The 19,249-nt window shown below is 40.4% G+C and overlaps 1 protein-coding gene across 15 annotated transcripts in view; it reads right to left on the bottom strand.

Moving 5' to 3' along the window:
- The window catches only part of SCMH1 (Scm polycomb group protein homolog 1), a 221,986-nt gene that overhangs the window by 16,557 nt on the left and 186,180 nt on the right, over nucleotides 1-19,249 (bottom strand). For all 15 annotated transcript variants that reach the window (XM_055586216.1, XM_055586217.1, XM_055586219.1 and 12 more), the window contains one exon: nucleotides 638-838. In XM_055586216.1, the coding sequence (XP_055442191.1) occupies nucleotides 638-838 (201 nt within the window). The remainder of the gene's footprint in view (nucleotides 1-637; nucleotides 839-19,249) is intronic.

The raw sequence follows: 19,249 nt of genomic DNA, 5'->3' as shown, positions 1-19,249 counted from the left end.
GGTGGGTAAAGACGGGGTTTTTGGACTCAGGAAAACTGAAACAGAACCAGGACACAGCAGAAGTGACTATTCTTAGTGAAAGCAAACAACCAAAGCAAAAAAAAAACCACACATTGTGCAACTGACTCAAACTCCCAATGCAGGAAAGAGAAGACTGATTCTTCCCACTCTGCCCCAGGATATTCAACTTCTCTGTATCGGGGCTGGCTGAGGACTAGGGGTCTAAAGAACGAGAGAAGACTTCTGTGGTTCCCTGAAGCCAGCTGGGAGGCTGGGGCAGTCTGGAGAAACTCTCCTGTTGCCCCAATAGAGCCCCCTCTGGATTTGTTTCTTCTGAAGCATTTTTAAAGCAACATACTTGCATATTTTCTGTATGCCAGAGGCTAGGTAGGTAGACAGGAGGGAGTCTCTTTAGAGACTGGAGTTAAGCAGAGTCTGCACTAGTGGTATTCTACTTGACAGCGATATGCAGAAGACCTCGAGGACTCTGGGAGTTGAAATGAGGACTCTGAAGAATGGAAAACTTCATTCCAGAGCCTACTGGTGTGAAGTAAAATCCAGGGGGCCTTGCTAGAAATCAACTAGTTGCAAAGGTCTGCCTCTCTGGCTAGAAGCCATACCAGACCAGAGTGCTTACCTGAGATAACTGCACCACCGTGGCCCTGCTTGAGGAAGCTGAAGACGGTTTTCTGGTGATAAGCACAGTCGATGCAAGCCTGCACAGCCTGCTGCAACACCACGGAGGCTCGGGCTGGCCCAAAATGGTCAGGGAGCTGCTGGACTTTCTTCTTATCTAAGTGGGGGCCTGTGCTGCCATTCTTGTTCAAGTAAATACAAACTGCAGGAGACAAAGAATCAAAGCAGTTTAAAGAGTTTCAGAGTAGAGAAGTCGGAGAACAGAGCTCTCTTCGTCTTTCCACCCTGGGCTCTGGCCTCTACAGGATTCCCAGCTGCTAAGCTGGTGAAACACTGTGGGAGGGAGTACAGGGTGACTGTGCCCAGCTGCTGCCAGCCCAAATGCATGACCACAGGCTCTGGGAACGCAGCCTGCTGGGAGAAGAGCCCAGACCAGCCAAGGCACAGAACTTGCACTTTGTCTTCTTTACACTGAAAAGAAAATCTAAGCAATTTTCCAGATGGCTGTACTTTCATTTTCAGTTCTTGGCTGCTTTACGTATTCTTGGTATCTCTCACATGCTCTGTGTACCAAGCTGTGGGGCTATGGCAATATTAGCATGAGTGTGCTTGTGTGTGCCTGGCCTGGGACCTAGAGTGGTTAAACCACCAGTTACTTCCCTTGCTTTCCATTCTAGGCCTTAGAGTTCCTTTGTCATCTTCTACATTAAGACTTAGGCTCAAAGACAGTAGTGAAAATAGAAAAAAAACGGAATAAAGAAAAACATGCAAAGGGCCTGAAGGGCCCATCTGTATATTTGTTTCAGTCGTTTCTTCTGTCAAGATAGCTGGGCACTCTCCCAACTGCAACCCCCCACCTGGCACTGTGCTGCAAGGGGAGAATCAGGGTGAGCACGGAAGAAAGAGACAGAGCTCCCCAGAGCTGCTTCTCTTGGTCTGTCGAGAAGACTCATGTGCCTGACCAGCTACAGCATTCTTTCTGCTGATCTGATTTCTAGGCTTCCACTTGAGTAGGGGGTACTCTGCTTCTTTACACTGTCCTGGCTCACTAACTGAATGGCAGGAGGGCAAAAAGACTCTTTTGTTGTTAAAGGCAAAAAGATAAAAGAAGTAGCTGTGTGAGCTGTGGATGGACTGGTGTCCTCTCTGGGCCTCAGGTCTGCCGCCCACATCACAGAGGGGCTGAGCCAGACATTCTCTGAGGGCTCTTTCACCTTCATCATTCTAATTCTAAGGGGAAGCAAGATGGAGAGAAGAAAATGGAGAGAAGCAGGATGTGGAAAGTGACAGATGAAAAAGAAAGACAGGGGAAAAAAAGAAAAAGGGTAAACAAGAGGAATTGAAATATACATTTAACTCTTTTCTCTCTTAAAACCACAAAAATGAGCCAGATAACAAGAAAGGAGACAACTTAAAACTCTGGAAGCTGGAAAGCAGAGTGGCAAAGTAGCAACTGGCTCAGCAGACCTAAGAAAGCTGAATCTTTAACCAAGAGTGGGGAATGATGAGAGCCAAGCTGCTCCATCTGATAAGTCACAAAAGGCCCAAGAATGGGCAGGGGCTCCTGCGGGTGGGTATGACGGAAGATTTAATAGAATAAGTATTGGCTCATGTCTGTTAAGAAATGATTAGTATTCCATGTCATAATATGACTCTTTCACTGAACACAAGACAGATAAAAATGCAGGAACTCAAAGAGATAAAGAGTAATAAAAATAAGTGAAAATGTATGTCTGTAGAAAGACACTTATTAGAATGTTCAAAGCAGGTTAGTCAAAATAGCCTCACACTACAACCAACCCAAATGTCTATCAACAAGAGAACAGATACACAAATTGTGTATGAACATTTATTTGTTGGAATACACTTGGCAGTAAAAAAAAAAAAGAACCGTTGATAGAATGCTTCTCAAAAACATTATTTTGAGTAAAAGAAACAATACAAAATAGTACACACAGTCTGATTCCATTTATATATTAAGTTCAGTTCAGTTCAGTTGCTCAGTCATGTCCGACTCTTGGTGACCCCATGAACTACAGTACGCCAGGCCTCCCTGTCCATCACCAACTCCTGGAGTTTACCCAAACTCATGTCCGTTGAGTTGGTGATGCCATCTAACCATCTCATCCTCTGTTGTCCCCTTCTCCTCCTGCCTTCAATCTTTCCCCAAATCAGGGTCTTTTCAAATGAGTTAGCTTTTTGCATCAGGTGGCCAAAATGTTGGAGTTTCAGCTTCCACATCAGTCCTTCCAATGAATACCCAGGACTGATTTCCTTTAGGATGGACTAGTTGGATCTCCTTGCAGTACAAGGGACTCTCAAGAGTATTTTCCAACACCACAGTTCAAAAGCATCAATTCTTTGGCGCTCAGCTTTCTTTATAGTCCAACTCTCACATCCATACATGACTACTGGAAAAACCACAGCCTTGACTAGACGGACCTTTGTTGGCAAAGTAATGTTTCTGCTTTTTAATATGCTGTCTAGGTTGGTCATAACTTTCCTTCCAAGGAGTAAGTGTCTTTTAATTTCATGGCTGCAATCACCATCTGCAGTGATTTTGGAGCCCCCAAAAATAAAGTCAGCCACTGTTTCCCCATCTATGTGCCATGAAGTGATGGGACTGGATGCCATGATCTTCGTTTTCTGAATGTTGAGCTTTAAGCCAACTTTTTCACTCTCCTCTTTCACTTTCATCAAGAGGCTCTTTAGTTCTTCTTCACTTTCTGCCATAAGGGTGGTGTCATCTGCATATTAAGTTCAGAAACAAGAGAATCTAGACTATAGTGACAGAAATCGGAATAAAGGTGAGAGTGAAGACTGACTTTAAGGAGGCATGAGGTAACTTCAAGGGGGTGGTAGAAATGACTCTTAGCTTGATTGGGGCTGTGGCTACATAGGTATTAACATTAATTAAAACTCAAATGATATATAAAGATATGTACATTTCACTGTATGTAAATTTTACTGGCAGTTTCCACTTATTTCTTCATGGGACATTCACTCTTGGAACCTGACCACCACGTGTGAGCAGGCAAAGCCTGTGGTGGGTTCATGTGAAGAGAAACCAACAGCCAGAGACAGCCTGTCAACCCTGTGGTGGAAGTGGATCCTCCAGTCCTGGTCAAGCCACCACAGCTGACACTGCAGGGAAGAGAGACCAGCTGCTGCCACCCAGCACTGCCCACGTTGTTGTTGTAAGCTGTGAAGTTTTGTAGTGGTTTGTTACGTAGGAGAAGGCTGCTGGAGCAGACTGTGGTACCAGAAACAGGGCGCTGCAGTAACAAAAGCCCAACACACACGACCCTGGCTTTGGGACTGGGAAGCAGAAAGAAGCATAAAAGATCACAGAAAGATTATGAGTAAAGTTGAGAGGGCCTTGAATAGAAGCCTGTAAAAGGTTGGGGTCCAAACGATTCTGTTCGTTTTGTATCATCTCTGGCCCTCTTAGCCTGAGATGGTAATGCTTCCACCAGAATGAAACTTGGGTGGTTTTCTATGAATACTACTGAGATTTATTTCTTTAGTCAAAAGCCACAGTCACAAATCTTTTGAAGACAAGCCTTTCTTTACTTTGGTCTTCCTCATAGCTGCTGTTAGACAATGCCCTGAAGATTTTTAAAAATCCTATTGTTTAAGGAAGAGAATCTGTGAGACTTGCCCTTGAGATTTTCAGAGGGCCTTTTGATCTCAAAGAGTCTGTGAAACAGAGTCTTAAGTCATTCTGACATCTTAACCAAAGATTTTTATTGTCCCATTCTGGTTTTGACCCTTTCTTAATTTAGGATTATTTGCCTTCTGGAGAGACTGGAAATGAGAAACATTTCCATATTGTGAGTCCTGGACTTTAAAATGTTTAATTTTTTTTTTTAAGCTCATCTCTCTCATCTTACATTTTATCACAGGCAGTGAGAAGCCAGGTGGCACTTCATGACTGTCTGGAAATCTAGTATTTCACCGAGTTCATCAGGAACACTTCCTAGTTCCATGTTCATGCGGGTGACAGTGTTATCACACTTTCCATCACTACCTAGCAGGTATCCCCCGTCTTCCATCTTTCATTGAGACTTTCCTCTTTCCTTTAAGCCCACACTGACAGCCTCTTCAAGATCCTTTCAGTTTCAGTTCTCAAGTTTCTAAGAGAATCATTCTGGCAGTAGTATTTCCAGCTTGGACTGAGATGGTACAAAACAAAAGAATTCTTTGGATCCACAACCTTTTACAATCAGGAAGAAGACTGAGAAGGCAATCTCAGCTTTCTTATGGAAAAGGAAGGATGACTCAGAGGACAAAACCAAAAAGCCATGGAAACAACTTCCAGAAAGTATTGGATCTAATCAAGGAATTGGCAACATATGCCCACCTGGATTTCAGGATTTCTACATACCAGTGACTGCGTGTGCCTCCAGTTTTTCTGCCCTTTTAACAAGTGTATCTATAAGTTATTATGCCTATCCCACCACTGTATGCAGGTTATATGGGGAGCAGACAACACATTTCTTTAGGTCACAGGTCTTCAGTTTGAGAAGAAACTGCACCTGAGAGGTCCCATTTGCCTGGCTCTGATTTTGATGATGAGATCCTAGATCTGAAGTTTGATGTTGTAAAGGGATGAGACCTTTAATGGGGAACCTTGCAAAGGGAAGAATACATTTTCCAAGTGGGAAAAATAACTTATGTCCAGAGAGTGGAATGAGGTGGTTTTAAAATATGGTCCAAAATTCTTTGACCCTCCTCCCATCAAGATATGGGGTCTACTCCCATTCTCTTGAATCTGGGCTTTGACTGCTTGATCAATAGAATATGGAAGAAATGAAATGCTGTTAATTTTGGGGCTCAAGCCTTAAGAAAATGATAGCCTCCACTTCCTGTCTCTTGGGGACATTTGCTCTTTGAACTCAGTCACCCTGGTATGCGGAAGCCCAAGCTACCTGCTGGAGACATCTGTGGAGAGGAGAATCCACAGCCAGCACCAATTTTGTTAGCTGCATGAATGAATCATCTTGGAAATGGATCCTGCAGCCCCAGCTGAGCCACCTAAACTGATATCAAATGGAAGAGAGACAAGCTTTCTCTGCTTTAATTTTAATATGGCTGAATATACTGATATTATCTTTTCTAGCTACGGAAAGGTTATGTACTTTTTCTCTCTTTTAAAAAAAATATATATTTATTTGTTTTTTTAAAATATAAATTTATTTATTTTAATTGGAGGTTAATTACTTTACAGTATTGTATTGGTTTTGCCATACATCAACATGAATCCGCCACAGGTATACACGTGTTCCCCATCCCGAACCCCACTCCTTCCTCCCTCCCCGTACCATCCCTCTGGGTCGTCCCAGTGCTTGGATGTGCTGGGTCTTAGTTGCATCACTGAGGATATGTCCTTGGGGTACACAGCCTCTCTAGTTGTGGCACATGGGCTCCGGAGTATGCAGGCTCAGTACTTGTAGTGCCAGGCTTAGCTGCTCTGTGGCCTGTGGGATCTTAGTTCCCCAGCCAGGGATAAACCCGTGTCCCCTGCATTGCAAGGCAGATTCTTAACCACTGGACCACCAGGGAAGTTTAAATACTTTTTGTTTTATAATTTATGCTTATTGTCTTATTTTAAAAATATTTCCCAATCTTAAGCTCATAAAGATATTTTTGCACACTGTCATGCTTTGGTTTGGGGTTTCCCTGGTGGCTCAGATGGCAAAGAATCCACCTGCAATGCAGGAGACCTGGGTTCGATCCCTGGGTTGCTAAGATCCCCTGGAGGAGGGCATGGCAACCCACTCTAGCATTCATGCCTGGAGAATCCCCAAGGACAGAGGAGCCTGGTGGACTACAGTCCATGGGGTTGCAAAGCGTCGGACATGACTGAGCGACTAAGCACAGCACATGCTTTGGTTTTCTACTGGATCCATGAAATTGGAATTTGAGGCTGTAAAAAAAAAATTCGGAGAAGGGTCCAGCATGTAAGGAGCGTGGAATTCGCCACTTCATCTTGACAGTAAGTAAAAAGCTGAACAAACTGAAAAATCCTTTTAAAATCCATCAGAAAAGTGAGGTCACAGGGCAAACTGCTGCCCCTCATCAAGTCTGAAGAGACAGACTGATGAATACAGAGAATTACAATTTACTAAAAAGAAACCTGAACAGAAACTAGTGCAGAGGTAGGAAAATCTAAACTACAATTGATGAACTGCTGGAAGCTCAGTGTGTACAAGTCTCAGAGTTAAAAATTTCAGGGGGATCCACTCATGGGGTAGCGGGGGGCATCCCACACTTTTGTGAGTTTTACCTCCAGAAGCTCAACCAGGTTCTCACAGTGAATATCGGAGAAAAATCCCCTCATACTTCCAGCAGGGGTAGGGAGGAAAAGGAGCCATTTAAAGGTATGCCAGAGCATTCTGTCCTTTTTAACAAGGTCTACCCTCAGGAGAATTATTTTACCAGAGTTTAACCTGCTGGGGTTTGATCAGAGACTAACGTACCAGGGGGAAGGGAAATACCCAAGTCTAGCCCCCTCCAGCCATCTTGTCCCATCTAAGGGGAGATGAGGGGGACTGAGAAGCACTGGTGAAGTTCACAGTCCAAGAGCACAGCCTCACCGAAAGACTGAGACCTAATCATAAGACTACAGAATATCTCTCCTTCCGCATACCTTACCTCTATATTACCAAAGGCCTATTTACAACAATTCCTTTTACCCAGTACATTATACCTGGCTATCAGGAAGAAGTTACAATGCAAAAAATGCAGTTTGAAGAGACAGACCAAGTATCAAAAGTAGACTCAGGCATGGCAGGGATATTGGAATTATTAGATAAAAATTTTAAAACAACTACAATTATTACGCTAAGAGTTCTAATAAATAAAGCAGAGAGCATGCAAAACAGATGGGCAATATATGCAGAAGATGGAAATTCTAAGAAAAATAAAAAAGCAATGCTAGAGATAAAAAAACACTGAAATAGAAATGAAAAATGCTTTTGATGGGCTTATTAGGAGACTGGACACAGTAAAGAGTTGCTGAACTTGAGGACATCTCAACAGAAACTTCTAAAATGGAAAAACAAAGAAAAAAGAAGACTGAAAAAAGAACCCACCCAGAACAGACTGGGTATCCAAGAACTGTGGGACATACAAAAGGAGGAACATACACATAATGGGAAGATCAGAAGGAGAAGAGAGGAAAGAACAGAGGGAATATTTGAAGGCCAAATTACAGTCAGACACCAAAGCACAGATCCAGGAAGGACAGAGAACACCAAACAGCATACATGACCAAAAATACTACGTCTAGGCATATTACATTCAAAATGAAGAAAAGCAAAGATATAACATCTTGAAAGATTTCAGAGGAAAAAACCATCTTATCTATAGAGGAGAATCCCCAAGAATCCCCATTCTTACATCTTTAGAAGCCGTGTGAGCAAGAAGAGAATGGAGTGAGATATTTAAAGGGTTGAGAGAAAATACCTATCAACTTAGAATTCTGTACCTTGAAAAGTTAAAGTGAAGGAGAAAAAAACCCTTTCTCAGACAAAAACCAAAGGAGTTTGCTGCCTATAGACCTGCCTTGTAAGAAATGTTAACGGAACTCTCTAGACAGAAGGAAAATAACATAGGTTAGAAACTTGGATCTACACAAAGAAAAGAAGAGCAGGAGAAGGAATAGGTGAAGGCAAAATAAGAACTTAATTTTCTCATTCTTAATTGATCTAACAGATGGAGGCTTGGTTGCTCAGTCATGTCCAATTCTTTGCGACCCCATAGACTGTAGCCTGCCAGGCTCCTTGGTCCATAGGGATTCTCCAGGCAAGAATACTAGAGTGGGTTGCCACTTGGATCTTCCCAACCCAGGGATCGAATCCAAGTCTCCTGCATCGCGGGCAGATTCTTTACCACCTGAGCCATCAGGGAAGCCCAAGAATACTGGAATGAGTAGCTTATCCCTTCTCCAGAGGAACTTCCCAACCCAGGAATGGAACAGGGGTCTCCTGTATTGCAGGTGGATTCTTTACCAGCTGAGCTATGCAGGAAGCTCGATATAACAGATAAGATATTTGTTCAAAATAAAAATAGCAACAATGTATTAGATTATATATGTTTGCATGTATATGTATATATACATGCTTATGTGTACTTATCCCTAAGTGAAGTGAATGACAGTAATCATACAAAGGATGGAAAGGAGGAATTAGGATTTTTATATCTGTGAAGTAGTATAGTGTTATTTGAAAGTAGACTTATATTACTTATGTATATCACAAACTTGAGGGTAATCATTTTAAAAAGTAAAAAAGAAGTAAAAATGATATGCTAGGAAAGGAGAAAGAATGGAATCATACAAAATGCTCAATTAAAAGCCATGAAAGGCAGAAAAATAGTGTAAGACAAAAATAGGACAAAGTACAAGGGCAAAAAAATAAAAAACTGTAATAAATATGGTAGATATTTATCCAATTTTATCAGTAAACATTTTAGATGTCAATGAGCTAAAGATCAAATTGCCAACATCCGCTGGATCATGGAAAAAGGATGAGAGTTCCAGAAAAACATCTACTTCTGCTTTATTGACTATGCCAAAGCCTTTGACTATGTGGATCATAACAAACTGTAGAAAATTCTGAAAGAGATGGGAATACCAGACCACCTGACCTGCCTCTTGAGAAACCTGTATGCAGGTCAGGAAGCAACAGTTAGAACTGGACATGGAACAACAGACTGGTTCCAAATAGGAAAAGGAGTACGTCAAGGCTGTATATTGTCACCTTGCTTATTTAGCTTATATGCAGAGTACATCATGAGAAACGCTGGGCTGGAAGAAGCACAAGCTGGAATCAAGATTGCCGGGAGAAATATCAATAATCTCAGATTTGCAGATGACACCACCCTTATGGCAGAAAGTGAAGAGGAATTAAAAAGCCTCTTGATGAAAGTGAAAGAGGAGAGTGAAAAAGTTGACTTAAAGCTCAACATTCAGAAAACGAAGATCATGGCATCTGGTCCCTTCATTTCATGGCAGATAGATAGGGAAACAGTGGAAACAGTGTCAGACTTTCTTTTTTTGGGCTCCAAAATCACTGCAGATGGTGACTGCAGCCATGAAATTAAAAGATGCTTACTCCTTGGAAGGAAAGTTATGACCAACCTAGATAGCATATTCAAAAGCAGAGACGTTACTTTGCCAACAAAGGTCCGTCTAGTCAAGGCTATGGTTTTTCCTGTGGTCATGTATGGATGTGAGAGCTGGACTGTGAAGAAAGCTGAGCGCCAAAGAATTGATGCTTTTGAACTGTGGTGTTGGAGAAGACTCTTGGGAGTCCCTTGGACTGCAAGGAGATCCAACCAGTCCATTCTAAAGGAGATCAGCCCTGGGTGTTCTTTGGAAGGAATGATGCTAAAGCTGAAACTCCAATACTTTGGCCACCTCATGTGAAGAGTTGACTCACTGGAAAAGACTCTGATGCTGGGAGGGATTGGGGGCAGGAGGAGAAGGGGATGACAGAGGATGAGATGGCTGGATGGCATCACCGACTCGATGGACGTGAGTTTGAGTGAACTCCGGGAGTTGGTGATGGACAGGGAGGCCTGGTGTGCTGCAATTCATGGGGTTGCAAAGAGTCGGACATGACTGAGCAACTGAACTGAACTGATCTAAGTACATCAGTTAAAAGAAAGAGATTCTCAAAGTGGATCAAGAAATGAGACCCAACTTCATGTTGTTTAAAAGAAACCAACTTTAAATATAAAGACACATATAGGTTAAAGATAAAGGGATGGAGAAAGATATGCCATGCTAACAGTAATCAAAGGAAAGTGGGAGTAGCTATATTAATTTCAGACAGAGCAGATTTCAGAGCAAGGAAAGTTTTCAGATAAAAAGGGGCATTACATGATATCAAAGGTCAAATAGCCAAGAAGACATATCTATTCTTACTGTGTATGCCTCTAACAACAAAATATGGGAGGCAAAAATTGACAAAGGAGAAATAGATGAATTTTTCCTCCTTGCAGGAGAAACTGATGAATCCATTATTATGGATGGAGATCTTGATATGTCCTCTATCAGAAATGAACATATTCAGCAGGCAAGAGGACACAGTTGAACTCCAAAGCACCATCAGTCAACTGGATATAATTGATATTAGAGGCTACTTCACCCAACAACAGAGAACACATATTCTTCTCAAGCTCACATCAAACATTCACCAACACATAAAAAGCACTATACAGTCCATGGAATTCTCCAGGCCAGAATACTGGAGTGGGTAGCTGTTCCCTTCTCCAGGGAATCGTCCCAACCCAGGAATCAAACCCAGGTCTTCCACACGGCAGGCGGATTCTTTACCAGCTGAGCCACAAGGGAAGCCCAAGAATACTGGAGTGGGTAACCTATCCTCCAATGGATCTTCCTGACTCAGGAATCGAACTGGGGTCTTCTGCATTGCAGGGAGATTCTTTACCAGCTAAGCTACCAGGGAAGCCCAAAACATACCTTAACAAATTTAAAAGAACAGAAATCATACAGTATGTATGCTCTTAGATGACAATGGAATTAAACAAAAAATCAGAAACAGAAAGATAAGTGAAAAATCGCTAAATATTTGGTGCTTAAAGAACACATTTCTAAATATCACATGGGTCAAATTAGAAATCTCAAGAGAAATTTAAAGATATTTTCAACTAAATGAACATGAAAACATAACTTATGAAAATCTGTGGGATACAGCCAAAGCAGTGAATAGAGGGAAATTTACAGCACTGAGTGCATACATTATAAAAGAAGAAAGACCTAAAGTCAATAATCTAAGCTTCCACTTCACAAAATTTTAAAAAGAAAACTAAATCCAAATAAGCAGAAGAAAAGAAACAGTATAAATTAGAGCACAAATCAATGAATTGAAAATTAGAAGTCAACAGAGAAAAATCAATGAAACAAAAGGTTGAAAGTGAAAGTGTTAGTTGCTGAGCTGTGTCTACCTCTGTGACCCCATGGACTGTAGCCTGTCAGGCTTCTCTGTCCATGGAATTCTCCAGGCAAGAATACTGGAGTGGGTAGCCATTCCCTTCTCCAGGGGATCTTCTAGGCCCAGTGATTGAACACAGGTCTCCTGCATTGCAGGCAGATTCTTTAGTGTCAGAGCCAGCAGGGAAGCCCCAGACCAAAGGTTGGTTCCTTGAAAAGATCAATAAAACCAATAAGCCTTTAGATATGCTAATAATAAAAGAGAGATGACACAAATTACTAATATCAGACATTGAAAGAGATGGATCACTACAGATCCACAGTCATTAAAAGGTACTATGACTAATTCTATGCTGACAAATTTGATATCAAGATGAAATGGACCAATTTGGTGAAAGACACATTCTACCAAAACTCACACAAAAAGAAAAAGACATTCTGAATAGGCCTATATTTATTGAAACTGAATCAATAATTAATAACCTTCCAAAATAGAAAGCACTTGGCTCAGATGGGATTTACTGGTGAATTCTACCAAACATTAAAAAAAAACACATTCTACCAATTCTCTATAATCTCTTTCAGAAACAGAAGCAGAGAGAGTACCTCTTAGCTCATTTATGAGGACAGCATTACTGCTACACCAAAATGAGACAACAACTTCACAAGAAAATTACAGACCAATATCTCTCATGAACAGAGGCAAAAATCCTCAACAAAAATATGAGCAAACTGAATTCAACAACATACAAGATGAATTATACACTAAAATCAAATGGAGTTTATTGCATGTATGTATTTCCAAACTCTTCATTTGAAAATCAATGTAATCCATCACATCAAGAAGCTAAAGAAGAAATATCACATATCAATAGATGCAGAAAAAACATGTGGCAAAAAGTCCAAGACCTATTCATGATGGAAACTTTCAACAAACTAGGAAGAGAGGAGAACTTCCTCAACTTCATAAAGAATGTCAACAAAACCCCCACAGCCAACATCATACTTAACAGTGAAAAACTAGAAGTTTTCCCACTAAGATCAGGAACAAGGTAAGGATGTTTCCTCTTACCACAGGTTTTAACCCTGTACTCAAAGTCCTAACTAATGTAATAGGATGAGAAAAGGAAATAAAAGATATACAGTTTGGGAAGGAAGAAATAAAACTTCCTTTTGTCTGTAGATGATATGATCATCTATGGAGAGAATGCAAAAATAATTCACAGAACTAATAAGCAGTTGTAACAAGATTGCAAGGTATAAATATACAAAAGTCAATCCTTTCCTATAAAACAGTAATGAATAAGTATAATTTGAAATTAAAAACAATACCATTTACCTTGTAGTACCTTCAAAAATAAAATACCCAGGTATAAATCTAGCAGAATATGTACAATATTTATATGAGGAAAACTATAAAACTCTGATGAGTAAAATAATAATAAAAAACCTAAATAAATGGGAGAGATATCCCCATGTTCATGGATAGGAAGACTCAATATTGTTGAGATGCCCATTCTTCTCAACTTGATCTATAGACTCAAGGCAATCCCAATCCAAATCCCAGCAAGTTATTTTGTGGCTATCAACAAACTGCTTCTAAAGTTTATACAGAGAGGGAAAAACCCTGAATAGCCAACACAATACTGAAGGGGAAGGACAAAGTTGGAGGACTGATACTACCCAACTTCAAGGCAGTATGGTATTGGTGAGTTGAGTTCAGTTTAGTTGCTCAGTCATATTCGACACTTTGCCACCCCATGGACTGCAGCATACCAGGCTTCCCTGTCCATTACCAACTCCTGGAGCTTGCTCAAACTCATGTTTACTGAGTCGGTGATGCCATCCAACCATCTCATCCTCTGTCATCCCCTTTTCCTCCTGCCTTCAATCTTTCCCAGGGTCTTTTCCAATCAGTCAGTTCTTCGCATCAGGTGGCCAAAGTTTTGGAGCTTCAGCTTCAGCATCAGTCCTTCTAATGAATATTCAGGACTGATTTCCTTTAGGATTGACTGGTTTGATCTCTTTGCAGTCCACAGGACACTCAAGGGTCTTCTCCAGCACCACAGTTTAAAGGCATCAAAACTTCAGCACTCAGCTTTCTTTATAGTCCAACTCTCACATCTATACATGACTACCGGAAAAACCAGAACCATAACTTTGACTAGACAGACCTTTGTCAGCAAAGTAATGTCTCTTTTTTAATATGCTGTCTAGGTTGGTCAGAACTTTTCTTCCAAGGGGCAAGCGTCTTAAAAAATTTCATGGCTGCAGTCACCATCTGCAGTGATACTGGAGCCCGAGAAAACAAAGTCTGTCACTTGTTTCCATTGTTTCCCCATTTATTTGCCATGAAGTGATGGGACCTGATGCCATGATCTTAGTTTTTTGAATGTTGAGTTTTAAGCCAGCTTTTTCACTCTCCTCTTTCACTTTCATCAAGAGGCTCTTTAGTTCCTTTTTGCTTTCTGCCATTACAGTGATGTCATAGGCATATCTGAGGTTATTGCTATTTCTCCCGGCAGTCTTGATTCCAGCTTGTGCGTCATCCAGCCCAGCATTTTGTATTATATACTCTGCATATTGGAGAAGGCAATGGCACCCCACTCCAGTACTCTTGCCTGGAAAATCCCATGGACGGAGGACCCTGGTGGGCTGCCGTCTATGGGGTCGCACAGAGTCGGACACGACTGAAGCGACTTAGCAGTAGCAGCAGCAGCAACTCTGCATATAAGTTAAATAAGCAGGGTGACAATATACAGCCTTCACGGGCTCCTTTACCGACTTGGAACTAGTCTGTTGTTTCATGTCCAGTTCTAACTGTTGCCTCTTGACCTGCATACAGATTTCTCAGGAGGCAGGTCAGGTGGTCTGGTAGTCCCATCTCTTTCAGGATTTTCCACAGTTTATTGTGATCCACACAGTCAAAGGCTTTGGCATAGTCAATAAAGCAGAAAGAGATGTTTTCCTGGAACTCTCTTGCTTTTTCGATGATCTAACGGATGTTGGAAATTTGAGTTCCTCTGCCTTTTCTAAATCCAGTTTGAACGTCTGGAAGTTCATGGCTCATGTACTGCTAAAGCTTGGCTTGGAGAATTGTCAGTATTACTTTGCTAGCGTGTGAGATAAGCGCAATTGTGCGGTAGCTTGAGCATTCTTTGGCACTGCCTTTCTTTGGGATTGGAATGAAAACGGACCTTTTCCAGTTCTGGGGCCACTGCTGAGTTTCCACATTTGCTGGCATATTGAGTGCAGCACTTTTGCAGCATCACGTGACATTTGGGATTTGAAATAGCTCAGCTGGAATTCCATCATCTCCACTAGTTTTGTTCATAGTGATATTTCCTAAGGCCCACTTGACTTCGCACTCCAGGATGTCTGGCTCTAGGTGAGTGATCACACCATCATGGTTATCTGGGTCATTAAGATCTTTTTTGTATAGTTCCGTGTATTCTTGCCACCTCTTCTTAATATCTTCTGCTACTGTTAGGTCCATACCATTTCTGTCCTTTATTGTGCCCATCTTCGTATGAAATGTCCCCTTGGTATCTCTAATTTTCTTGAAGAGATCTCTAGTCTTACCCATTCTATTGTTTTCCTCCATTTCTTTGCATTGATCACTTAGGAAGGTTTTCTTATCTCTCCCTGCTATTCTTTGGAACTCTGCATTTGGATGGCTATTTCTTCCCTTTTCTTTTTTGCCTTTTGCTTCTCTTCTTTTCTCAGGTATTTGTAATGCTTCTTCAGACAACCATTTTGCCTTTTTGCATTTCTTTTTCTTGGGGATGGTTCTGATCACAGACTTCTGTACAATGTTATAAACCTCCATCCATAGTTCTTCAGGCACTCTATCAGATCTAATCTATTCAATCTAATAGATTGAATCTATTTGTCACTTCCACTGTATAATCATAAGGGATTTGGTTTAGTGGTCTACTGAATGGTATGGTGGTTTTCCCTACTTTCTTCAAGTTTGAATTTGGCAATAAGGAGTTCATGATCTGAGCCACAGTCAGCTCCCAGTCTTGTTTTTGTTGACTGTATAGAAAGCTTCTCCATCTTTGGCTGCAAAGAATATAATCAATCTGATTTCAGTATTGACCATCTTCTGATGTCCACATGTAGAGTCTTCTCTTGTGTTGCTGGAAGAGGGTGTTTGCTACAATCATTGTGTTCTGTTGGCAAAATTCGGTTAGCCTTTGCCCTGCTTCATTTTGTACTCCAAGGCCAAACTTGCCTGTTACTCCAGGTATCTCTTGACTTCCTACTTTTGCATTCCAGTCCCCTATGATGAAAAGGACATCTTTTTTTGGTGTTAGTTCTAGAAGGTCTTGTAGGTTATCATAGAACCGTTCAACTTCAGCTTCTTCAGCATTAGTGTGTTGGGGCATAGACTTGGATTACTGTGGTATTGATTTCTGGTTTGCCTTGGAAACAAACATAGATCATCCTGTTGTTTTTGAGACTGCATTCAAGTACTGCATTTCAGACTCTTGTTGACTATGATGGCTACTCCATTTTTTCTAAGGGATTCTTGCCCATAGTTTAGATGTAACAGTCATCTGAATTAAATTTGCCCATTCCCGTCCGTTTTAGTTCACTGATTCCTAAAATGTCGATGTTCACACTTGCCATCTCCTGTTTCACCACTTCCAATTTACCTTGATTCATGGACCTGACATTCCAGGTTCCCATGCAATAAAGTTCTTCACAGCATCGGACTTGACTTCCATCACCAGTCACATCCACAACTGGGCATTGTTTTGCTTTGGCGTTGGTGAAAGAACAGACAAATCAATGGAACAGAACCCAAAAATAGTCCAACACAAATACAGTGAACTGATCTCTGACAAAGGAGCAAATGCAGTACAATGGAACAAAGATACGTTTTTTCAAGTTTGTTCAACAAATAGTACTGAGACAACTGGATAGACACACACAAAAAAGCGAACCTAGACATAGATTTTATATCCTTCACAAAAATTAACTCAAAATAGATACAGACCTAAATGTAAAATTCAAACTATAAAACTGCTGGTATAGCCAGACAATGGTATGTTATTCAGCACTTGATAAGTGAGCTATCAAGCCACGAAAAGACACAGAGGAAATTTAAATATAAATCATTAAATGAAAACACCAATCTGAAAAGGCTAAGTATATTGAATGATTTAAATTTTATGACATTCTGGAAAAGGTAAAATTATAGAGACAGTAAAATGATCAGTGGCTGTCAGAGATGAGTGGGGAGGTAAGAATGACTAGGCAGAGGACAAAGGATTTTTAGAGCAGTTAAATTATTTTGTAAGATTCTATAATGGTGGATACATGTCATTATATATTTGTCAAAATCCATAGAAAGTACACCACCAAGTAAGATCTCTAATGTGAACTATGGACCTTGTGGGGTGATGATGCTCATCACTGAAACAAAAGTACTATACTGGTGGGGGATGCTGATGATGGAGAAGGGGAAACGTGGGGGGTAAGGAGTATATGTGAAATATATCCTATACCTCCTGCTCACATTTGTTGTGAATCTAAAAAAGAAAAATAATCTAGTAAAAAATCAATAAAACAAAAGAGTTCTTCATAGCAGATGCAAATACCAAGAGTGGGTAAGGAGAGTGTAGGCATTTTCTAAACATATGTGACCAAATTCCTAAATGTATGTAAAGTCCCTTTATGCAGAGCATTTTGCAGGACTAGTTTTCCTCCAAATACCCTTTGGAAAATGCCACTAGAGAAATAATGATAATTAAAAAAAAATTGCCAGGAATAAGAAACTCAATAAAGAGTTTAGAAGATACAGTTGTGGAAAGCTTGAAGAAAGTTGAACAAAAAGACAAAGAGAATAGGAATAAGAAGAAAGAGGGTCAAGAATACAAAGGATTACTTCAGGAGGTTCAACATCTGAACATATGCCAGGAAGAGTAAGTAGATAAAAAGTGAGGGAAAATCATTGATGAATTTAAGAAAGTTTCAAGAAACCAAATGATGGAATGGGCACACTATATGTACACATGGTGAGTAAAAATACTCATATTCTAGGTGAAATTTCAGAATAATGGGGATGAAGAGAAGCTTCAAAGAGAATAAACAGGTTTCACACAAAACTGAAAATAAAAATCTAGGGAAGATTCCACGGTAAAATAAAGATTACATGGTAAAATAAAGGAGCAAACTGGGATAACACGAAAGAGAGATGAACATTGAACATAAAGAAGAAAGATGTATACAGCAGTAAGAGACTGTAAGGCTGAGCTGGTAAGTACATAGCAAAATAAACACATAACAAAAAAGGTCAAGATTTAATCTAAAACAAAGTTTTGTACAACAAAGGAAAAGTAATCATAGTACTCTACATGGCTCAATTGAGACTAGCATAAAACAAGTTACAATAACACACTATTGAATTTCAATCTAATCATAATCATAATATCATCTTATTAAGACAGGGAAGTATGTGTGGGTGGGTAACAGGCAAAGAGATTAAGAAGAGTTAAATCCTGGGTTGCCAAAAAAAGAAAAGGAAGAGTTAACGTGTGTTGGTACAAAAATACCTCAAGTTTAAAAAAAAGCCAATATAAGCATTCTATTTACATATATGAAAGTAAATAAAAGAATCAGCTAAATTAAAAGTGACTGCCTTCTGTGAGAAGTAAATGACAGGGGATAGAGGGGGTCTGTTCCTCTTCTTTTTATAATAATTCTTGTAGTCTATTTTTCCTTTAAACTGTTCTCATGTATATAATTCTGAAGAAAATAAAAAGTGTTGTGCAGTTAAAAAAAATGAAAGGTTGGTAATAAAGGATATAGCATGGCACACAGCTTTCAATCTATGATAGCTTTTATTGTTAACAGTTGAAGCATCTATAAAGGTAACTTGGACTAACTGTATCATTGCATAGGTGTGTAAACTGAGATCAGAAAAGGAAGTGACAGCAAGATCACACAGAAAGAGCAAAGGTCCAGTCAGGATGATGAAACAGTGATCAGTGAAAACTGCTATAGCCTGGCCAAGAGCAAGAAACAGGGATACAAAGTGAAGTTGCCATTTTTCTTAGCTATGAGATTCAGACCAAGGGATGGATTTCAGCTTAGTGACCACCAGAAGAGATGAGTTACATCATTTTAATTGAGTAGTGAGGCACAGTCATGAGGCTTCCACTGGTATGAATCATCTAGGTTTTGTTGAAAATGCATCCAGGCACCTAACTGATATTTAGAATCATATGGAGTAAACAAGCAGGTATACAGGAATCTAGTGGGCATGTTATAGGTTAGAAAATGGAATTAATATCTTCGCCGAGGTGTTCATCTATCTTTACTTCCTCATCCATGGAGCTAAGCTAAGCTTTGTTCATCAATCTAGTAACATTTTTGGACTAAGCAAACCCAGTAACTGGCTGAGGCTAGATGCATAAGACACATTTGGAGAAATAATGTGATAGTACCCTGATCAGAGCTGAACATAAATGTTACCAGCAGGCTCTGTTCTTTTCCAAAGGTTATTTGGAGAGGAAATGACTGGGCTTCCCTTCAAGCACTAACATTCTAGGGTGGAGACCAACTCAACTCCTAAGAAAAAGGCTACCTTAACTTCCATGAGGATCATTCATTCCAGTTCCTTAGATTTCCCTAAGAAGA

This window comes from Bubalus kerabau, chromosome 6 (assembly GCF_029407905.1).
Source record: "Bubalus kerabau isolate K-KA32 ecotype Philippines breed swamp buffalo chromosome 6, PCC_UOA_SB_1v2, whole genome shotgun sequence".
Lineage (NCBI taxonomy): Eukaryota > Metazoa > Chordata > Mammalia > Artiodactyla > Bovidae > Bubalus > Bubalus kerabau.
The sequence above is the reverse complement of the archived record's forward strand: the minus strand, read 5'-3'. Positions and strand labels throughout refer to the sequence as shown.